At 40.4% G+C, this 24,429-nt stretch overlaps 2 protein-coding genes and 1 pseudogene across 2 annotated transcripts; 1 reads left to right on the plus strand and 2 right to left on the minus strand.

The window, feature by feature from the left end:
- Window positions 1-2,130: 2,130 nt before the first annotated feature.
- On the minus strand, window positions 2,131-4,621 carry LOC106363483. Its single transcript, XM_022707997.2, has 2 exons — window positions 2,391-4,621; window positions 2,131-2,261 (listed from the first exon to the last, which is right to left on the minus strand). The coding sequence occupies exons 1-2, from the start codon at window positions 3,486-3,488 to the stop codon at window positions 2,208-2,210; spliced, it is 1,152 nt and encodes a 383-aa protein (XP_022563718.1). The 5' UTR covers window positions 3,489-4,621; the 3' UTR covers window positions 2,131-2,207.
- Window positions 4,622-6,105: 1,484 nt separating this feature from the next.
- Window positions 6,106-7,491, minus strand: LOC106367890. The gene is made up of 2 exons (XM_013807753.3): window positions 7,200-7,491; window positions 6,106-6,841 (listed from the first exon to the last, which is right to left on the minus strand). Exons 1-2 carry the CDS (start codon window positions 7,217-7,219, stop codon window positions 6,211-6,213), a joined length of 651 nt encoding a protein of 216 aa, XP_013663207.1. The 5' UTR covers window positions 7,220-7,491; the 3' UTR covers window positions 6,106-6,210.
- LOC106367889 lies at window positions 7,311-9,155 on the plus strand (annotated as a pseudogene).
- The last annotated feature ends 15,274 nt before the right edge of the window (window positions 9,156-24,429 follow it).

The following is a 24,429-nucleotide window of genomic DNA, read 5'->3' on the forward strand; positions in this document are numbered from 1 at the left end:
CACCGCGCGAACGCTTGTATGTCACTTCCGATCGACTCGGATAACTACACATCGCACGGCCCGGACTCACCATCAGCATCAATGGCAAATCCGTGATAAAGCCCCATCAACAGGAGCTTCTCGGTCCTCCACTTTTGAGGCCAAAGTCGCCTAATTGGAGTACTCGCCAAAGACATGGCGCGAACGAAAGATTCTCACAGCTCCATCAACGGAAGCTTCTCGCGGGTTTAAAACCCCGTCATTTGCTCGACGGCCAAAGAAGCCTGAGATCATACATACACGACGACCACCAAGAAGCTCGAGCTTAAGTTCAAAGATCAACGGGCTCATTGCGCCAAAGTTCTTTTCGATCCTAAGATAAGTTCGCACATTGCTCGCAACTAGTCGTGGTCGCTTCTCTAGCAGCCTTACTCCAAAGGCTAATCTGCTCTTTGTCAAAAAGATGCACACATGACCTTGGCACGAACCATTTCGGACCTCCATCACAAGAAGCTGAGATAACATATTACATAGAACTTAAAGGGAGAGCGTCTGAAACTAGGAGAATAAAGAAGATCCAAAAGATACAACAACGGTTTCAAACCAAATGCAACAGCAAGCGGCCGACCAAAAGGAACAGAGTTCGGAGGCCATAACAAAAGGTGCTAAATAAAAAAAAAACATAAGTAGTAAAACAACAACAGGGTAGCACGATCAACCCTTGAAGACTATTCTTCAATGGCTACTTCCGACGAAACAACACTTCCTGCTTCCGCGACCCTCGCAGGCGCAGGAACCCCGAGACTGTCCTGAGTAACCGCACGACCATCGGACGTGACAGCCGCCGATCGACAGGCAACGGCCGGATCCAGAGCAGCGGTCGAACTCTCACCACAAAGGAAAGGAGATCGAAGAGCCATCGCAGAATCAGAATCAACGGTGCCGAAGGTTGATCCAAACTGGTTCCCATAAGGAAGCAAGTCCCTACGAGGAGGTGAGAGAGCAAGATCGCGCTCCGCGATAACTTCAACACTAACGTTTTCTACCTCTTTCCTGAACTTCTCCTCGTTAGCAGTCAAAAGATCTTTTAGTTGTTGTGGGACAGACAGTCCCTTGGTCTCCAATAAACTCAACGCGTCCAAGGTTCCAAGAGCTGTACCATGGAGTAGACGCTTCTCCTCCTTTTCATCTCGATCGGCAATATACTTCCGAAATTTGTCGAAACGCCTATTAGCCGCAGCAACCACGCAACTTCTCTCGGATAAAAGCTCGCGATTGCGAGATTGTCTCGTGCGATCCATCGCTCTCTTCGTCTTCTCAAGTTCCTCGACCTTCTCCGCCTCTAGCCGAGAAATTATGTCTCGGGCGGTCTCTAACTCTTCCTCAAGATCCGCGGCCGTCTGGATCGCTTGCCGACGCTCGCGGGAATAGCGACCTCGCTCAGCGGCCAGCTCCTTATCCCTATTGTGCTTCTCCTTTCTAGCCGCTTCAAGCCCAGCCTCTTTTATCTTGATCGTCCCTTCCGCTTCCTTAAGATCCAATGTCAACTTCTGCAAAGCTTTTTCGTATTCCATCACGAGAGCATTCTTCCGAGCAGCAGCCTGGACCAAGAGAAAGCCAAAAAAAAAAGGATCAATCGATGATAAGAAGATTGTCACCCAAAGGAACAAGATAAGTAAGCAATCAAACACAATCCCTCAGACAAATGTCTACCTCCGCATCCGCACGAAGTGATTCAGCAATTTTGTCTGCAAACGCAAACTCAGAAACAGATAGAGTTGTCTGCATCCCACCGTCGATCGGACGAGTCACCTCACCAGGCTCCCGGGCCTCCCCTCCCGACGACTCATCTCCGGGCGGACCCGTAAAACCCTCTATGGGAGCAACTTCATCACCTTCTTCCACCTCGTCACCACCCATTGGTTCGAGTTGCGTTTGAGCAGCCTCAGTTTCATCTCCATCCGAAGGAGGGTCAGCCGTCACCTCTTTGGAAGACTTAGTCCTCTTTCTCTTTTTCTTCGGCAGACGAACGTCAACGGGTCCCTCGACGCCAGAATCAACTGTAACGATCACCGGCGCTGGCGCCCGATCAATCGATGTATCCGCAACTGCGCTGCCCGTCCCATCCATGTTCGCTGAAGGGCCGAAGTTTGCGTCCCTCAGTTGAGCAGCCAAGATCTCGCTGTAGTCTGGATACACTCTAGAAGGAGTTCCCATGATCGGAAGTTTTAGTCTTTTCTTCCCCTTCGGTTCCTCGCAAGGAATGTCCGCCGCCCAATCGACTGCCAAAACAAAAAGAGAGGGAAAGATATATAAAAAAAAAAAAAAAAACAGGAAGAGATAATGACAATCAATTGATTGGTCGAGAAGAGAGGAGAAATAAAAAAAAAATATATATAAAAGAGACGAACCGTTAGCGATGCGTCTTCGTTGACGACGAATTCTTTTGCGGTCAAAGTCCTTCCACTCTTGGGATCGGAGCACGACAATCTTCGGTAAGTCCCTCCGAAAAGCGTCCCAAGGACCAAAGGTGTTTGGATGACCAACTGCAAAAAAGAAAAATTTAAAAGAAAAGTTAGAATCAACCCCACGACGAGGAACAGGTCGACACAAGACGATCTACCAATGCTGCTACTCCATAAAACCCGGCGATCGACTTCTAGCGGCTCAACGAATCCATCATCGTCTGCTTTGACATAAAAATAAGAGCGTTGCCATCTCTTAGTCTTGATAAGGGGACTGGTAAAGACGTTCAAACCCGACCTCATCTGCACTGAGTAAAGCCCATTTGGTTTTGGCTGAACTTGTGTTAGTTCCTCGAAAATGCGAACGGTCAACGACACGTCAATCTCCGCCGCCATAACCATCAACGAAACAGCGATCCTGATCGCCCCGTTCATAAGCAGACTGATGGCGATCCCTCGCCGAAAACAATAGGAGGTGATCAAACGAGGAATCGGAAACCACAACCTCGAGTCCTCCCCGAAAAATGATTCGTAAACACAGCAGTATCCGACCGGCGGACTCCACGGACGCTGATCTGATCTCGGGATCATGAAAGTGACGCCGGATGCTCGGTTCGCTTCCATCAACAAGGAAACCCCTTCCAAAGTAGAATGAGTAGGGGCAACGTCACCCCAATCCTGCCCATCTAGTCCCCGCGACCGATCAAACGACGGGGCCAGATCTGGAAGTTCTTCAATTGTTCCATCACAACAAAAACGGAACGGAGTCAGTCGCTCGGTCGGCGAAGGAACAGATCTTCGCGATGACTGCCCCGCAGCCTCGGAGTTGCTCGAGCGCTTTCCGGCGGGCCCAATCTTGGCCGGACGAGAGTCGCGCGCAAGATGCCCAACGCCTCCATCGCCACCACTCGCCGCAGAGTGCTCGCGATCGACCGTAAGACATCGCTTACCTTCGCTTCCATCAAGCGGTTCTTCAGTACCAGCCCCCGAATCGACGGATCGAACAGCCTTGTCGCCGCAATTAACCCTAATCGCCAGATCCATCCGTTTAAGAGCGATCGATGGCACGCGTAGAGTACCCAAGACCGATCGATCGACTCTCAATCGATCGTGAGAAAAGCCTAATCTGATCAGAAACAACAAACCTTCCTCCTCAACGGGCGATCGACCAATCGATCCCGAAAATAAAAAAAAAATGGAAATCGCAAGGGAGAGAGGGAGAAAGGGCGAGAGAAAGTACCTTTGGGTTTGAAGAGAAGTGAAGAAATAAGAGATTAAGACCTTATTTATAGCTAAAGTAACGGGCTTTGGAGATAATACTGTTATTAGGCCTTTTCGGGCCCAGATTATTACACTCAGATCCTGTTATTAGGCCAACGAGGGCGACGCTCCAGACTTCCGCGCGATATGCGGCATAAGAGGCGACCAATCGATAGGAAAAGACCAGACGGTCAATCGATCGCCAAAGGGAATCGTGAAAACATCAGGGTTGTTCGTTGATTGCTTGATCACCTAGGGCGGCGGTTGTCTAACCGATCAATGAACTCCAACAATAGACAAGACCGAATCCATTATCCTCAGAACCAATTCATGACATTCCACTGCGAAGACCAATGTTTATTCGCAAGCGGACTGGGGGGGGGGGGGCTTACTGTTAGAGAGGAATTTAGCATTCTGACACAAGGCCCGTCGGTTAATAAGATTCGGACCAATCTTATCAGAAGACTAACCAGGATCTAACATGACGATCGGTGTTGGAATCCAAGCTAATCATTTGGGCCTCCCGATCAACTGGATCAGTCTTGGATCATCAGGCCATCGCTCGATCGACTCAGCCTCACGATCAAATGACCGACTGGACCAGTATCGGCCCATCAAGCTATCGCTCGGCTGGACAGCCCATTAAACATCAAATTAAGCTCAAACTGCCAGGGCGAACGAGTGAGAGACATGTAGAGCCTATAAAAGGAGAACGAATGGAAGGAAGGAAGGGATCCGCAAATAGACACTAAGAGATTGACGGCAAGATCTAGGGTTTACGATCAATCGCCTTGCTTAGTGTTTCTGTCTGAGCCTTTCAACAAAGCTCCGACCTTTTCCTTCTTTCTCTAATCTCTTTGTAACCTCGACTGTTTACCTCATATTGTGAATAGAACGTCTTTGTAAGACCCACTAAAACCGAGTTCATTTCACTATCATTAAACCTACCAAACTCGTATTCAACAGCTGTGACGAACATTAAAGTAATGATATCTGGCGGGAAAAGGAAGAAGTTGTCGACGTACAAGCCAGGATCGGAGATTGCTATTGTGTCTTTAGGGAGGAAAGACTCTGTGGCTCAGTTTCCTTTTGTGACAGTGGTTGGTTGCCTCCCTGGTTTGATCAAGTCCAAGGATTTATTTGTAGGGAAGACGAGGAAGGCAAGAGGACTAAGTCCTAAACTTGTACAAGGTTGAGTTGTTTAGTGGTGTATCTCAGAGGTTTCATCTTGGGAGAGATAGAGATGCTTTGTGAACATATGTAATCATGGTTGTGTTGTGCTTGTGTGTGTTGATCTCATTGTCTTAGTGTGGAGTGAGTGTTGGTTTGTTTATGTTGTTTGTGTGTATCTTGATGTATAATAATGGATTTATTTTGAGTTTCAGTTTTCTTTTACCTATGATTTCAATTTTTCTTCATTAACTAAACCGGAAAAATTCATATATAATAGTAGGGGTGGGCGTTCGGGTACCCGTTCGGGTTCGGGTCGGGTATTTCGGATTTTCGGGTATTTCGGTATAGAGGTATAGAACCCGTTCGGGTATTTCTATACTTCGGATCGGGTTCGGTATTTTTAGTTCGGATTCGGTTATTTCGGATCGGGTTCGGATATTTAGATTTTGAAAAAAAAATTAAATTTTTCATTTCTCAAATTTCTTGTATTTAAAAATATAACTTTCACTTAACTAATTTTTTATTTTTAATAGATTGAATGGTTAATAGATTTTGACATAACATTTTGAAACTAAAAAAACATTAATTTGGTTATTGTTTTTAAATTTTGGATGTGACTTTTTGTTAATTTTTGAAATAAAAAAATTTGACATGCATTTTAAGTGAGTAGCAAATATTTTTACGTAACTGTATGTATATCATATGAACTTAAAGTATGTGTAGTATCAATATAAATATTTTATATAAAATGAGAGATGTAAACTAGAAATATAAGGTTAATTAAACATATATTCGGTTATTTTTGGATATCCATTCGGGTTCGGGTATCCAATCTCTCCTAATTCAATACCCGTTCGGATATTTTACTATTTCGGTTCGGGTTTTTCGGATATCGGGTTCGGATACAAGTTTGAAATGAAATCAACCATATACCAAACTGATGAATAGCTGTTAATGGATTTTAATGGAAATCATGTGTTGTTTAATAAGTGATTTCTAAATATCAGTTGAAATCTGATATTATTACTCATACAAATTTATTTACAGATTTGATTTCGCAATAGTTTTGTTAGATTGATAAAAAAATTATGTTGAAATACAAATTTGAGGAAAAACATAGATTTACAAAATAAATTAAAATTATTTATTAGATTTTAAAATTTAAGATTTTATAGATTATTATTAAACTTGTATGATTTATAAAATTTCCAAAAAAAATATGGATATCTTTTTTTTTTTTTTTTGAATGAATGCTAAATTTATTCACAAAAAAAAGCCATTTTACAACTAGTGCATACTGTTTACTATAGGACTTTAACCTCCAAAAGACAATTTAAACATTTGCAAGTCTAGTAGAAAACCAAAATTGCATAATCACATCCATTCCCTTGATCCCCTTCCTTCTCAATACACTGATTTTGTTTCTGATCCCTTTATCTATCATTTTCTGCACCACGGTTAATGGGAGCAACTTATCCCCATGCCTCACCTTATTGCGTTCCCTCCACACTACATAAAGCACTAACTGAAACGCATAACGTATGCAGAACATCCACTTCTTCTCCTTGTTTCTGTCTATAATGAGCTCCATAATCTCAGACCAGACTTTGGTATAAGAACTTCCCATAACGCCTTTGACCGTCTTTTCCCATATTTGAGCAGAGTAACAACACTCAAAGAAAATATGGTTTCTCGATTCAGTGCCTGAGTTACTAAGCACATAAGTGGTAACAATACCTTGGCTCCATTTAGCGATCCTATCCAAAGTCGATAATCTATCCCGAGCTGCTAACCATGCTATGAAAGCATATTTAGGGGTGGCTTGCTTCATCCATATACCTCGAGTCCAGAGACAGAGACATGAAGTTTTACTCTCTCTCAACAGCAACCAAGTTTCTTGAGTGGAAAAAATCTTCCTGTACCCCGAGTTCCTTCTCCGTAAACTGACATCCTCCTCTTCAGACCTTAAGTTGCTCGCAAATAAATAACACTTACTTGGCAATTTGGCATTAGGACTAGCCTAGCCTACTTCTGTTTACTATAATAACCAAAAAATCTCAAAATGTCGAACCAAAACTGGATTAGTCATAATCTTACTAAACCAACAATAACCGGAAAATTAAACAAAAACCAGGAAGTAAAAAAAAAACTAAATCCTGGTTCTTCAGCAGAAAGCAATGGGGCAGTCGCCGGTGTGTGACTCCGTCGGGCGATTGGCGACTGGTTTGACTCCGTCACACACCGGCGACTGACCCCACTGCTTTCTGCTGAAGAACCTGAAACCGAAGGATCTAAGATGCGTGAAAGAAGGTTAACACTTACTTGTTCGTGAGTGACGACATGTCCGTGGTTCAGAAAAACCTGATGAATCACCGAAATGTAAGTCTCTCAACTCTCTTGGATCTGAAATTTTCAATCTTTTCCATCTAAGGGATGAAGCTGATGAGTTTCCGTTCTCTGCTCGTATCCTCCATGCTCCTCCGCGTGTTCCTAATCATCTACGGAGAATGGCAAGACGCCCACATGGAGGTCCGCTACACCGTCTTCTCCGACGCCGCCTCCTTGATGGCCTCCGGCGAATCTTCCTTACAAGAGAACCACTTACCGTTACTCACGCGCTTCTTCTCGTCCCCAATTCAATCATCCATCCTTCTTGGGGAAAGTTCCTCTTCTCTGCTTCTGGTATGCAATCTCTCTCAAGCCTTCTTCAAAGGTTCAACCTTTTCTTTGTCTCGTTCTGAATCTGTTTGTCTATGTCCTTCAGATTTGCTGGTGGGTTTGTTTATCCGTGAGATTCTGAAACTACGTAAGGTGCCTGAGAAGGTGTGTACTGTTTCTGTAATGGTGTGGCTTCTTAATCCGTTTACGTTCACAATTGGAACCAGAGGCAACTGTGAACCTCTAGTTTGTGCTATGTTACTTTGGATCATTATCTCCCTAATGAAAGGTACTACTACTACACACACACACACATATATATATATATATATATATACTCTTTTATTCTCTCAGAGTTTCACATTAAGGCTCCGAATAGTAGTAACATGCGGAACAACTGCCACGCGTTTCTAATAGTTACAAAAAATACATAGATATATGTAGGGATTTTTGTTACTATTAACCAACCAATGTTCTAAAAATCGCTAGGCGGTGGTTAAGACACGTAGGTGCGGTTATTGGTTCCTTGTGTTACCATTCCAAGCCTAAATAGATAATAACAAGACATTGCAACAATGTGTTTTACTGTGTAGGTAATTTGTCACAAGCTGCCTTTTGGTACGGCCTTGTTAGGGTCTATCCTATTATCTACGCTTTACCGATCATCTTGGTTCTCGATTCCAAGTTATTTAGTTCTGGTCACAAGCCTCCTCTCCAGGATTGGAATACACATACTAGCAGCAGCAGGGAGAAGAAAACATTCCATTTAAAAAATTTGTTTTCAAGGGAGAGAATCATGTTTTGTTTGGTATGATATCCGGGGGAGTTTTTCTAGCTTGCAATGCCGTTTCCTTCTACTTTTACGGACACGAGTTCCTCCACGAGGCTCTCTTGTATCACCTCACAAGGACGGATCCAAGGCACAACTTCTCCATCTACTTTTACCATATTTATCTTCACTATGAGCGCCAGTTTTCAGCTGTGGAGAAGCTTATCTCGTTCTTACCTCAGTTCACAGTACAGCTTGCTTTAGTCTTCTGCTTCTCTCAGGATCTAGTGTTCTGTATGTTTCTCCAGACCGTCGCATTCGTGGCTTTCAATAAGGTATGTAATGCACTCTACTCTCATTACTGTCTTAAAATGGCCTTCAACCTTCTTGTTTTGATTTAGTGTTTTATTTGGTTCTAGGTGATAACTGCACAGTACTTTGTGTGGTTCTATTGCCTGCTACCTCTGATTCTACCATGGAGCCGTATGAAGCTGAAATGGGAAGGCATCTTATGCATTATTCTATGGATTGGAGCTCAGACACATTGGCTGTTATGGGGATACATGCTTGAGTTCAAGGGTGTGAACGTCTTTCTACAGCTGTGGATGGCGAGTTTGGTGTTTCTGGCTGCAAACACATTTGTCCTTGTCAAGATCATACAGCGCCATCGATTCTCTCCTCTCTTCGGACAGTATGTGTCCTCTGATAGAAAGAATGTTAAGAAACTTGACTGATACACTGTTCCAAAAGCAGTCTGCTTCTTTGTTTGTTGGGTCGTTTCATATATTGAGGACCTTGGAACTATGGTTTTTGTATATGATTCTTGATCTGCAAGTTTTGTTTAGTATGTCTTCCAAGGCGTGGACCCAAACTTAATCCTAAGGTGCCCGTTCCAGTTGCTATCCCCACTAAGAGGTTGTTGAACAACAGTTGTTGAAAATGTGACCTTACTAATAATTTACAAATATATCATATTTGTTAAATGATATGTTAGCATTTCAAGAGTTCATGACATATGCCTTTCAGAAAGAACTCAGTAAGGTTTTCGTGATAAATCGTTTGTTTCTGATCTAACCATGATGTTATCGTGTACCACATAAATAATCATACTTCGTTAGAAAAAAAATATATACATATAAACTATACTGACATGCACTTATGATCCTTTTGGTTTTGGGACGTTCAACCAAACAACTTCTACTTGCAACAAAGTCGCGAGAAATAAGAGCTGTGCAACAATTTGCACATGCACTTGAAACAACAATTGTTGTTGTAAACAATGTCTCAACCCAGAGAAAGAATGTTCAGATAGAGAGGAAAAAACAAAGCTAGATAACAACGTGCCATCACTATATGACGCCACCATGTATCACGCCACCATGTAATGTGAACACACCATGTATCATCCTCATCCAGTTTTAGATGTAAGAATTTCTCTCATACAGTTCATCACCATCGTAGTACATGTATTTGTCTTTGGTTTTTTTACTTCGTTTATTATCTGGAAATAAATCAATCCAGTGTTCGTTGTTTTATTTAAAGGGACAGATTTTCAAAAAAAAATATTAACTGTTTGGTACTGCGTGGGAGGAGATGGAGTGAATCACGTATTTTTTTTGGCCGAAGAACAATCTATGTTCTCAGATTACTTATAGATTTCGACTTGTTTTGTCTCTGAAATTGGAAAATTCCCAAGTTTTTCTTACTGCAGTTGATTAAAATGTATTTTTACTTGTATGGTCCAGCACAGCCTTAATAACATCCATAAGTGCATCACTCACGCGTGTGCCTTGAAGTGGAGAAGTTTGGAGTTGGAAAAGAAGTAGAGAGACTCCAACGGTGCGTTTCTATGGGAACCTGATCTTTATGATGTCACAAATCATTAATTTATAAATACAAGCATAATCTATTCATAATAGAAGGTACGTATTAATGTAAATTTCATGCTTTTGAGTTTTGAGTGATTAAAAGATTTCATATAGTTGTGTTGTTCTGTTCCTCAGAAAGAAACACTGTAAAAACAGATGAAGAAAGAAACCAACGATGAGTTCATAAAAAGTTGTGATTATATTTTTTAGTTTCATCAATCTTGTAACATGTGATAGAAAAGCCTTCACGGAGAAGCAGAGAGAAGGACGAGTAAACGTCCTGGCAAAGAGTAAATATAAGGTTTTCCATTGTTAGTTTATTATAATTGAGTTTGGTATGATTTGATAATTATTATAAAGTAACTGTAAACCCAATAGGTGCATTTGTAAAGTCGTGAATTGTTTGTAAAGTCGTGACTTGTTGGAAGAGTCACAAGTAGTTTTCTTTACGGTTACTTAAGAAATATATGTAAGTCATGTTGTCTTATGTAAAAAGTGTCAACAATAAAAGATAAATTTTCCAAATGTATTTTGTTCTCTTTATTTTGTCCAACATTCTTTACTGCCGCACCAGTCTCTCCCGTTTAACAGACACGTAGTTGATATTGAAGGTTCCTTGATAAATGAGGTTGGTGAAAGGTTGCAATGGATTATACCTAAAGCTCATTAGTTTGCTGTGTTCACATTATTACAAGGCAAGGCAATGTCAAAGATTAATCCCTAATTGCTTGCTCGATTAGATACCCTGAAACTCCAGACCAAAGAGGAGAAGAAGTAAGTGAATTGTTTATACGCTGCGGTGTCTTGTTATATGATCCGAAAAGCAACTTACTACAAACTAACTTCTCCAAAACTCTGGAAGGGATCCTCCCTCTGCAAAATCATGTGTGAAAGTATTTGACTGAAGGAGAATGACCAGTCCAATAACTTACCAACTCTCCCAATAACATCAAATTCAAAAAACCAGTTCTATATATTGTCATCAAGTTCAGTATATGACTGAAGGAGATGTAACACGGTGCTGGAGACAAGCCTTGCCGTTAGAGATCCATCGCCTCTCTCTTATGGTCGCTGTGCATCGGATCCGAGAGGCTTTGATGTAGAGAAGAGACGCACGTACGCGGAGCCATCACGTAGAGCACTTCCGGTGCCGATCACCAAGTCATCATCTCATCGGAGGAGGGTCCGAGATCCTTGCCGTGCCGCCGGAGCCTTTATCAACTCTCGACGTAGCCGTGATCATAACCGAGCGATGCGGAGGAGGCACGATCTAAATTGGAGTTGCGGCGTTTAACACCAACCACCACCATCGTTAACCGTGAGACATAGGAGGGGAAAGCCATGTCACCGGAGAGTCGTTTCATGATCACCGAGTTTGAGCCAGCCACCATCATCAACCGTAGTCCAAGCCGTGTAGCAGCTAAGTGTTAAGGGTAAAACTAGTTACCAATAGATTGAATCAACGTTCATAAAACGAAGAAACCAGATTCACCTGTAGAAGATCTCGAATTAAGAAGGATCTTCTCCAACAATGAATCAGTATATTTCAAAGAGATAAGTCCAGATTCAAAGAATGTTTACAAGAGTTTCAGAATAGAATCTACATCTCACAATCTCTGTATTTATACGAAAGCAACTCGTAACAGAATCTATGGCAGAGCCAATACTAAGTCGACACGCGTCTTTGATTCTTCTTCTTTAAAAGTCTGTTGTAACAAACTCCAACGTCCACTTTCCTCAATCACCTTCTCCCACGTGTCCCCTAATACTCACTTCATTATTCCTGTAACAAATCTCCCCTCGTCGAAGAACCTTGACCACAAGGTTCAAAATTAGGAAACTTCTTCTGCAAGTCATAAAGGAACTCCCAAGTAGCTTCATCCTCAGCCTGATTCTTCCATTTCACCAAGACCTTCGTAGCTGCTCTGTCTTGACGCTTCACCATTTTCCTTGCAAGGCAATACTCCGGTTCCTTCATCATAGCTTCATAGATCGCTTCAGGTAATTGGTTAGCCACGTGAACATCACCCACCAACTGCTTAAGCTGAGACACATGAAACACAGGATGTATTTGTGTAGTAGCAGGTAATTCCAGCTTATAAGCAACCTCTCCCATCTTCTCAATGATTTTATAAGGACCATAATACTTAGGAGAGATCTTCTGTGATGAACGTACAACCACTGAACGCTGTCTATACGGTTGAAGCTTCAAGAATACCCAATCCCCTATCTCAAACCTTCGTTCACTTCTTCTTCTATCAGCCATCTGTTTCATTCTGTGTTGAGCTCTGAGTAAATGAAACTTTAAGATCAACAACATATCTTCACGTTCCTGCAAACACTTAGCCACCACCTGAACTTTAGTCTCGCCAGGTAGATAAGGAAGGTGTATTGGAGGTTGCTGACCGTAGACAATTTCAAAAGGTGTAGTCAGAGCTGCATAATGATACGTCGTGTTGTACCAATATTCAGCCAAAGGTAACCACTTAGACCACTTATTCGGTTTGTCACTCGTCATACATCTTAGATAAGTCTCCAAGCATTTGTTTACAATCTCCGTCTGTCCGTCGCTTTGAGGATGATAAGCTGTTGACATATTCAACTTGCAACCCTGAAGCTGAAAGAGTTCTTGCCAGAAGTCACTCACAAACACTGCATCCCTGTCACTAACGATCGATCTTGGAAACCCATGAAGCTTAAAGAAGTTGTCCAAAAAGATCTGAGCAACTGATGAAGCTGTATACGGATGACTAAGTGCTAAGAAGTGATCGGCTTTACTGAATCTGTCAACGATGACCAATATCACAGACTTTCCGTATGAGTTAGGAAGGCCCTCGATGAAATCCATCGAGATGTCTGTCCATACTGCCTCCGGTATAGGTAAAGGTTGCAAGAGCCCAGGCGATGCTGTCGTCTCATACTTACACTACTGGCAGACTACACACTTCCTCAAGAATGCTTGTATCTCCTTTGCCATACCCTTCCAATAAAAGATCCCCTTCCCCCTCTGCACTGTCTTATCACGCCCCGAATGTCCTCCCTGGCCAGATCCATGTAGCCAGTCTAAGATAGTAGTTCGTAATGTTGTAACCGCTGGAACCACTATCTTAGATTTCCTTCTTAAAATCCCCATATCCCAAGCATAATGTTTCTTTGCTTTTGGATCCTTCACTAACTCTGTAATGATTGTCTTAGTACCCGGATCTGTCTCATAAGCTTGTTGAATCTCTTTCATCAAATCACACTCTAACACTGTCATTGCCATATGTAACACTTCAGAACCCTCCACACGAGAAAATGCATCTGCTACCAAGTTCTCTTTCCCCTGTTTGTATTGAATCTCATAATCAAACTCAAGTAACTTAGGTAGCCATTGCTGCTGTATAGGAGTGTTCAACCTTTGTTCAAGTAGATACTTTAAACTCCTCTGGTCAGTTCTGATAATGAAATGTTGCGTTAGAAGATAATGCCTCCGTTTCTGAACTGCAAAGATCACGGCCAAAAGCTCCTTCTCATATATGGACAATGCAAGTTGTCGACCCTTCAAGTGTCTGCTAATATTGATATCTTGTGAATTTACATGTTTTTAACTTCTTATTCTTGCATGGTTTGGTCATTTGGAGCATCATTTAGGCACATTTAGGTTGCATATCATTGCATTTGTACATATCAGGTGTTGGAGAGCACCATGGATGAGTTAGAGGACCATTGGTGGGATTTTGAGTGCAATTGGAGTCCAAAAGAAGTGTTAAAAGTGATCATTGAGCGATCTCCCTATCAGAGCGACCTCACGCAGCGAGGTAGCGTACCCGCTCCATATGTAGAGCGACCTGGTGGAGCGGGGTCTGTAGCTCGCGCGTGTTATGAAGAAACGAAGCAAAACATTTGGAGCGGGGTTTGGCAGCGAGGTGGCGTACCCGCTCTGAAGCCAGAGCGTGAAAGATGAACACGGATGAAGGCCTTAAAAATCTCTTCTGAAGCTCAAAATTTGTGGAGGCACTGGAAATTGAGTTAGATTTCCAATAGAAGTGGTTTCAAGTCATTTGAAGCTGTATTGGATAAGTTATGATCGATTTACTATAAGTGTATCAATCCTTGCCGGGGACCACTTGAAAGTTGATGGGATTAACCAACTTCCCACTTTCTTCCACCCACCTTTCCTTTGCACGATTTTTCCTACTTTTCTGTATAATATTTGCTTTCTTATTATCAAAAGGGTGGGCAAGAAACATGATTATCCAACTTTGTAATAATTTAACTTGTCAAAACTCTCTCTCTTTGAAATACCATTGTTCTTGGTGTTCTTGAGTGTTCTTCATTGTTCATCATCTGTTCTTGAGTTTTAATTTCGTTTTGCTTGTTTAAATCCTTGTTTATCTTTATTCTCTGTTGTATCCACTTGAATATGCTTCAATCTATTATGAGATTAAGTGTTTTCATGGAGATTAGTGAGTAGTTTCCTTAGAAATTCATGGGTTAGGGAGATTAGAATAACTTAGTGAAGATCTATGGTGTTATTGTATTAGATCCTTGTATGAACTTGCTTGTTGAGTATTTTTAATGCTTGTTTAGTCTTGATCACTCTAAACCTGATTTCTAAACACTTCTCATCAGACATGATTAGATGAAGTGTTTGAATCAACTCAACTAAGCTCTAGTGAGATTAGCCAAGGACACTTGATGTTAAAATTGCTAGATAGTTATTAAACTTGAACTTAAAGATTGCTTGATTGAATTAAGCCAAAGACATTTGATGTTTAATGATTTCTAAGCAAATGGACATTTACCTAGACATAGGACCTGTCGAAAATTGTGTTTAGACTTAAGAGATTACTTTGATTGAAAGCTTGTCACCTAGATTGGATCTTAGTTACTTGAAGTCAATTCCCAATACCCATGGATTCACTTGTCTAAATTGATTAAAACCTTGTTGTATTGCTCTGTTTGCTATTGTTACTTGTCACACACTCACAACTATTGAATCTGCTTAGCTTAAGAAATGACTTGTATTCTCACTGATTCACATCACTAGGACTGGTTCGACATTCACCCCCCTATACTACAACATTTGCAATAGGCAGAAAAACCTATTACCAAATTGGCGCCGTTGCCGGGGAGTTGATATCTTGTGAATTTACATGTTTTTAACTTCTTATTCTTGCATGGTTTGGTCATTTGGAGCATCATTTAGGCACATTTAGGTTGCATATCATTGCATTTGTACATATCAGGTGTTGGAGAGCACCATGGATGAGTTAGAGGACCATTGGTGGGATTTTGAGTGCAATTGGAGTCCAAAAGAAGTGTTAAAAGTGATCATTGAGCGATCTCCCTATCAGAGCGACTTCACGCAGCGAGGTAGCGTACCCGCTCCATATGTAGAGCGACCTGGTGGAGCGGGGTCTGTAGCTCGCGCGTGTTATGAAGAAACGAAGCAAAACATTTGGAGCGGGGTTTGGCAGCGAGGTGGCGTACCCGCTCTGAAGCCAGAGCGTGAAAGATGAACACGGATGAAGGCCTTAAAAATCTCTTCTGAAGCTCAAAATTTGTGGAGGCACTGGAAATTGAGTTAGATTTCCAATAGAAGTGGTTTCAAGTCATTTGAAGCTGTATTGGATAAGTTATGATCGATTTACTATAAGTGTATCAATCCTTGCCGGGGACCACTTGAAAGTTGATGGGATTAACCAACTTCCCACTTTCTTCCACCCACCTTTCCTTTGCACGATTTTTCCTACTTTTCTGTATAATATTTGCTTTCTTATTATCAAAAGGGTGGGCAAGAAACATGATTATCCAACTTTGTAATAATTTAACTTGTCAAAACTCTCTCTCTTTGAAATACCATTGTTCTTGGTGTTCTTGAGTGTTCTTCATTGTTCATCATCTGTTCTTGAGTTTTAATTTCGTTTTGCTTGTTTAAATCCTTGTTTATCTTTATTCTCTGTTGTATCCACTTGAATATGCTTCAATCTATTATGAGATTAAGTGTTTTCATGGAGATTAGTGAGTAGTTTCCTTAGAAATTCATGGGTTAGGGAGATTAGAATAACTTAGTGAAGATCTATGGTGTTATTGTATTAGATCCTTGTATGAACTTGCTTGTTGAGTATTTTTAATGCTTGTTTAGTCTTGATCACTCTAAACCTGATTTCTAAACACTTCTCATCAGACATGATTAGATGAAGTGTTTGAATCAACTCAACTAAGCTCTAGTGAGATTAGCCAAGGACACTTGATGTTAAAATTGCTAGATAGTTATTAAACTTGAACTTAAAGATTGCTTGATTGAATTAAGCCAAAGACATTTGATGTTTAATGATTTCTAAGCAAATGGACATTTACCTAGACATAGGACCTGTCGAAAATTGTGTTTAGACTTAAGAGATTACTTTGATTGAAAGCTTGTCACCTAGATTGGATCTTAGTTACTTGAAGTCAATTCCCAATACCCATGGATTCACTTGTCTAAATTGATTAAAACCTTGTTGTATTGCTCTGTTTGCTATTGTTACTTGTCACACACTCACAACTATTGAATCTGCTTAGCTTAAGAAATGACTTGTATTCTCACTGATTCACATCACTAGGACTGGTTCGACATTCACCCCCCTATACTACAACATTTGCAATAGGCAGAAAAACCTATTACCAAATTGGCGCCGTTGCCGGGGAGTTGATATCTTGTGAATTTACATGTTTTTAACTTCTTATTCTTGCATGGTTTGGTCATTTGGAGCATCATTTAGGCACATTTAGGTTGCATATCATTGCATTTGTACATATCAGGTGTTGGAGAGCACCATGGATGAGTTAGAGGACCATTGGTGGGATTTTGAGTGCAATTGGAGTCCAAAAGAAGTGTTAAAAGTGATCATTGAGCGATCTCCCTATCAGAGCGACTTCACGCAGCGAGGTAGCGTACCCGCTCCATATGTAGAGCGACCTGGTGGAGCGGGGTCTGTAGCTCGCGCGTGTTATGAAGAAACGAAGCAAAACATTTGGAGCGGGGTTTGGCAGCGAGGTGGCGTACCCGCTCTGAAGCCAGAGCGTGAAAGATGAACACGGATGAAGGCCTTAAAAATCTCTTCTGAAGCTCAAAATTTGTGGAGACACTGGAAATTGAGTTAGCTTTCCAATAGAAGTGGTTTCAAGTCATTTGAAGCTGTATTGGATAAGTTATGATCGATTTACTATAGGTGTGGGGGAGTTGATATCTTGTGAATTTACATGTTTTTAACTTCTTATTCTTGCATGGTTTGGTCATTTGGAGCATCATTTAGGCACATTTAGGTTGCATATCATTGCATTTGTACATATCAGGTGTTGGAGAGCACCATGGATGAGTTAGAGGACCATTGGTGGGATTTTGAGTGCAATTGGAGTCCAAAAGAAGTGTTAAAAGTGATCATTGAGCGATCTCCCTATCAGAGCGACTTCACGCAGCGAGGTAGCGTACCCGCTCCATATGTAGAGCGACCTGGTGGAGCGGGGTCTGTAGCTCGCACGTGTTATGAAGAAACGAAGCAAAACATTTGGAGCGGGGTTTGGCAGCGAGGTGGCGTACCCGCTCTGAAGCCAGAGCGTGAAAGATGAACACGGATGAAGGCCTTAAAAATCTCTTCTGAAGCTCAAAATTTGTGGAGACACTGGAAATTGAGTTAGCTTTCCAATAGAAGTGGTTTCAAGTCATTTGAAGCTGTATTGGATAAGTTATGATCGATTTACTATAGGTGTATCAATCCTTGCCGGGGACCACTTGAAAGTTGATGGGATTAACCAACTTCCCACTTTCTTCCACCCACCTTTCCTTTGCACGATTTTTCCTACTTTTTAATTTCGTTTTGCTTGTTTAAATCCTTATTTATCTTTATTCTCTGTTGTATCCACTTGAATATGCTTCAATCTATTATGAGATTAAGTGTTTTCATGGAGATTAGTGAGTAGTTTCCTTAGAAATTCATGGGTTAGGGAGATTAGAATAACTTAGTGAAGATCTATGGTGTTATTGTATTAGATCCTTGTATGAACTTGCTTGTTGAGTATTTTTAATGCTTGTTTAGTCTTGATCACTCTAAACCTGATTTCTAAACACTTCTCATCAGACATGATTAGATGAAGTGTTTGAATCAACTCAACTAAGCTCTAGTGAGATTAGCCAAGGACACTTGATGTTAAAATTGCTAGATAGTTATTAAACTTGAACTTAAAGATTGCTTGATTGAATTAAGCCAAAGACATTTGATGTTTAATGATTTCTAAGCAAATGGACATTTACCTAGACATAGGACCTGTCGAAAATTGTGTTTAGACTTAAGAGATTACTTTGATTGAAAGCTTGTCACCTAGATTGGATCTTAGTTACTTGAAGTCAATTCCCAATACCCATGGATTCACTTGTCTAAATTGATTAAAACCTTGTTGTATTGCTCTGTTTGCTATTGTTACTTGTCACACACTCACAACTATTGAATCTGCTTAGCTTAAGAAATGACTTGTATTCTCACTGATTCACATCACTAGGACTGGTTCGACATTCACCCCCCTATACTACAACATTTGCAATAGGCAGAAAAACCTATTACCAATTTGGCGCCGTTGCCGGGGAACTAAGTAGATTTGTCATTAAGATTTCAAACTTTCTTGAGATTAAGCTTTATTTTCTTATGCTTTGTTTTGCTTTTGTATAGCTACTAACCTCTTCTTCTAGCTTTTGTTATTTGTAGAGATGGCTTCAAGCTACTCTGAGAAGCCACAAGAAGAGGAAGAGACATTTGAAGATCGCATTGAAGATCAGCCATATGTGAAGCCACCACCCTTTGATATACGCATACTCACACCAGACCAAAGGGATGAGTTGCATCGGCTTCAGAGAATGAAAGAGAATCGGGACAAGACAAAGAGAAACCTAGCACAACTTATCCGGATACACCTCATTAGGGACCGAGCAGAGTTTGAAGAAAGGGAGGTTACCCAGTATGAGTTAGATGCTGCTTGTGCCCTTAATGAGGTAATGTATTGGGCTCCACCACTCCAACTGGAAGGTATAGAAATTTCCACTTTAAAACTTCAACTCGAGGAAATATGCTTGCCTTGTGGTGAGAATAATATCTCTGGTCTTAATTCTCTTGTGCTCATGAATGAATGTCTTGATCTGATATGTGAAACTAAGAAACTAGATGAGTTGAGAATAGAAAAGCTTGTTAGAGATCATATTGAAGTTTGTTTTGACAAGAGCTATCTATGTGCTTCATTTGATCTTGAATCTGAGTTTTTCATTCTTGATGAACCTAGACCTCTTCTTGAACTTCCTGATTTAGGGGATGAACTTGATGTGGATAAGCTCTTGCTTGAGATAGAAAACCCCCATGCTGAAAACTATCATGAGAATGTGAACATTGTGTATTATTTGATTGATGGAGATAGAGTTGACTACTTTGTTAAAACCTCATTTGAACATGTAGTTGATTTTGTGTTTCCACCTAATGCTTTTGATTCTCATGATCATCTGAACCTCAAGGAGCATTTCATAACTCATGTCATATCTTTAGTGAAGCTCTTTGAGGAAAAATATGTCTATTTTCTATGGACAGTAGTGTGCTCCTTTGCATACTTGGTTCCTTGTTCTTGGAGGAGAGGGACCAAAGGTGCATTGGCTCAACCTTTTGATACTTATGATTAGCAAGCACACAAAGTCAAGCTAGAGACTTAAAACAAGCTCACTTGGGAGGAAATCTCAAGAGTATCCTTTGTATATATGTGTGAATGTTTTTAATAAATTGTGTGAACCATCCTTGTTTGTGTGTTTGTTTGTGTGAATTGTGTGTCATTTCAGTTTGGAAGGTGTTCAGGAAAAGGAAAGGATTCAAAAGAGGCTAGGAAAGAAACACAAGTGCTGTGGAGACATGCTCATAGCGACATATCCATAGTGACATGCTCAAGTCGCTACAGTCACAAGGTAAGTACTCTAATCCGGTTTAAATTCTCTCCACATCTCTAGTAATTTTTATTTTACTTATCATGTAAACCACTCCAAATTCAAAGTCACACAAGAGACTGTGTGATTCGAGTGTGGTGGGGGTACTATAAAAACTGATCATTTTGCTTGTTTTTATTTGGATGATTTGCATTTGACATATCAAGCACTTTGCATCTGTGTGGATTTTAATGATTTGCATTTTGGATTTTCTTGTGATTGTTAAAAAAAAAAAAAAAAAAAAAAAAAAAAAAAAAAAAAAAAAAAGTTGTGAGTTTTGAATTATGCATAGGGAGCCATGATTGAAATTGCCATGAAAAGAACATATCTACAAGCATCTCTTGAGCCTTGAAAACTCTTTTTGAAACATGTTGCTCATATGATATTGACATTGTTCTTGAAACCAATTACAAACTGAACTTGATCATAATGAATTTAATCTCTCTTGCATATGGGCACTTGCATACTTGATCATGGATTTCATACACATTTGGGTTATCTTATTCCATGTCTTATCCTTTCATTAACCCAAATAGCACTCCCTTACCCTTGAACCCTTGCCATTCTTTGAAACCAATATTGATTTGTTGAGTGAGGTCTCTTATTGATAGCTTGTCATGTGCAAAATCTTGAGAGTATTGGGAGCGACATATGTTTGTTCTCATCTATTGCTAGCATAAGATCCTCATTTGAACTAGCATCTAGGATGGTGAGTGAGTTTGTGTGTTTTTAAGTTGTTATATCTTGGGTTTGAGAAAAGAGAAAAAGATCAAAGAGTGTCAATAAGAAAAGAAAACCAATAGGAACCAAGAAAATAAAAGAAGAAAAACTCTTAAGTGTGTCAATTAGAATTCCCCAAAGTAAAAAAAAAAAAAAAAAAAAAAAAAAAAAAAATTAATGAAAGATCATAATGGGGAAAGAAAAAGAGTGTCAAGTTCTTAGTTGGTTGATCATGTAAATAAAAAAAAAAAGAGAGAGTTCACTTGGTGAGAAATGTGAGTGAAGTGTATATACTTGGGTTTTGAAATATAAAAGATGGGTAGAATTTGTAATCACTTAGGAAGAAGAGTAGAATAATGAGAATGAGCTATGTATGCATGAATTGCTCATAGTCTTAGATAAATTTTGCATAATGATCATGCTCCTTGTTTCTTGAGTGATTGCCACCATTAAAAAGATTGTATTTGAACCTTTCTTTTCATTCATAAAAGACCATTAATCTACCAAGCCAAGTGATTGAGATCATGTGCCCATTTGTGAGAATCCACCTTGTGTGTGTGTGTGTGAATGAATGTGAGAATTGGTTGAAGTTACTTGTTGATTGATGAACATTGCACTTTGTATAAAGAAATAAAAAGAGTTTGATAGGCATTGAGAAGCTAGACTGATAGAAAAATGACCAATGATTGTTTGCTATGATCATTTGGAATGTTGTAGAAGAGCTAGGATGTGTGTCTTTTGGCTAAGAGCTCCCTTTTTCAAACTTCTTCCTTCTTAGGACTTGAAACTTTACTTGAGGACAAGTAAATGACTAGTGTGGGGGAGTTGATATCTTGTGAATTTACATGTTTTTAACTTCTTATTCTTGCATGGTTTGGTCATTTGGAGCATCATTTAGGCACATTTAGGTTGCATATCATTGCATTTGTACATATCAGGTGTTGGAGAGCACCATGGATGAGTTAGAGGACCATTGGTGGGATTTTGAGTGCAATTGGAGTCCAAAAGAAGTGTTAAAAGTGATCATTGAGCGATCTCCCTATCAGAGCGACCTCACGCAGCGAGGTAGCGTACCCGCTCCATATGTAGAGCGACCTGGTGGAGCGGGGTCTGTAGCTCGCGCGTGTTATGAAGAAACGAAGCAAAACATTTGGAGCGGGGTTTGGCAGCGAGGTGGCGTACCCGCTCTGAAGCCAGAGCGTGAAAGATGAACACGGATGAAGGCCTTAAAAATCTCTTCTGAAGCTCAGAATTTGTGGAGGCACTGGAAATTGAGTTAGCTTTCCAATAGAAGTGGTTTCAAGTCATTTGAAGCTGTATTGGATAAGTTATGATCGATTTACTATAGGTGTATCAATCCTTGCCGGGGACCACTTGAAAGTTGATGGGATTAACCAACTTCCCACTTTCTTCCACCCACCTTTCCTTTGCACGATTTTTCCTACTTTTCTGTATAATATTTGCTTTCTTATTATCAAAAGGGTGGGCAAGAAACATGATTATCCAACTTTGTAATAATTTAACTTGTCAAAACTCTCTCTCTTTGAAATACCATTGTTCTTGGTGTTCTTGAGTGTTCTTCATTGTTCATCATCTGTTCTTGAGTTTTAATTTCGTTTTGCTTGTTTAAATCCTTGTTTATCTTTATTCTCTGTTGTATCCACTTGAATATGCTTCAATCTATTATGAGATTAAGTGTTTTCATGGAGATTAGTGAGTAGTTTCCTTAGAAATTCATGGGTTAGGGAGATTAGAATAACTTAGTGAAGATCTATGGTGTTATTGTATTAGATCCTTGTATGAACTTGCTTGTTGAGTATTTTTAATGCTTGTTTAGTCTTGATCACTCTAAACCTGATTTCTAAACACTTCTCATCAGACATGATTAGATGAAGTGTTTGAATCAACTCAACTAAGCTCTAGTGAGATTAGCCAAGGACACTTGATGTTAAAATTGCTAGATAGTTATTAAACTTGAACTTAAAGATTGCTTGATTGAATTAAGCCAAAGACATTTGATGTTTAATGATTTCTAAGCAAATGGACATTTACCTAGACATAGGACCTGTCGAAAATTGTGTTTAGACTTAAGAGATTACTTTGATTGAAAGCTTGTCACCTAGATTGGATCTTAGTTACTTGAAGTCAATTCCCAATACCCATGGATTCACTTGTCTAAATTGATTAAAACCTTGTTGTATTGCTCTGTTTGCTATTGTTACTTGTCACACACTCACAACTATTGAATCTGCTTAGCTTAAGAAATGACTTGTATTCTCACTGATTCACATCACTAGGACTGGTTCGACATTCACCCCCCTATACTACAACATTTGCAATAGGCAGAAAAACCTATTACCAAATATACGCCAACGGCTTTCCTTCTTGCATGAGCACTGCTCCTATACCCGTTCCACAAGCATCTGTCTCCACTACAAACTGTTTATCAAAACGTGGTAATGCCAGTACCGGTGCTTCACACAACGTCTTCTTCACCGTTTCAAATGACTTTTGTGCCTCATCATGCCAAACAAATGCGTCTTTCTTCGTCAACGCTGTTAAAGGACGTGCAATCACTCCAAAGTCTTTAACGTAACGTCTATAGTATCCTGCAAGCCCAAGAAATCCCCTCAAAGCTTTTAAATTCTTAGGAACAGGCCATTCCAGTACTGCTTTTACTTTGCTTGGATCAGTGGACACACCCTTCTCTTCGATGAAGTGTCCAAGATATTCCACTCTTGTCGTAGCAAAAGCACACTTGCTTCGTTTCGCAAACAGTTGATTAATCCTCATCAACTCAAAGACTATACGCAAATGCTCCACATGCTCTGAGAATGACGAAGAGTAGATCAAGATGTCATCAAAAAATATTAACACAAACTTCCGCAGATAGTCCTTGAATACTCCATTCATCAAGCCCTGAAAGGTAGCTGGAGCATTTGTGAGACCAAAAGGCATCACCCTATACTCGTAATGCCCACTATGCGTTCGAAATGCCGTTTTATGGACATCAGCAGGATCCATCCTCACCTGATGATAGCCTGCTCGCAAATCAATTTTAGAGTACACCTTTGATCCTCCCAACTCATCCATCAAATCTTCTATCAACGGAATCAGAAATCGGTTTTTAATAGTCATTGTATTGAGCTTCCTGTAATCAACGCATAATCTCCAGGTATTATCTCTTTTCTTCACCAAGACCACTGGAGACGCATAAGCACTTGAACTTGGTTGTACTGTGCCTGCCTCAAGTAGCTCCTTAACCATCTTATCAATCTCATCTTTTTGATAAACAGCATATCTGTAAGGTTTCTGATTCACCGGGTTAGATCCTTCTGCTAGTGTGATCTTATGGTCATGGTTTTCTCGGAAAGGAGGAAGTGACGTTGGTTCCCGAAATATATCCTCATACTCCTCTGTTAACTCAGTAATATGTGCCTCCTCTTCTACTGACCTCTTCTCCACCTCTACGGCATTCAGGCTCCATTGGTCTTCCTCCTTGTCATCATGAACATATAGCAGATGTAATTGTACTCCATCATCTTTCATCTGCTTAATTCT

The sequence above is a fragment of the Brassica napus genome, chromosome C9 (genome assembly GCF_020379485.1).
Source record: "Brassica napus cultivar Da-Ae chromosome C9, Da-Ae, whole genome shotgun sequence".
NCBI classification, from domain to species: Eukaryota; Viridiplantae; Streptophyta; class Magnoliopsida; order Brassicales; family Brassicaceae; genus Brassica; species Brassica napus.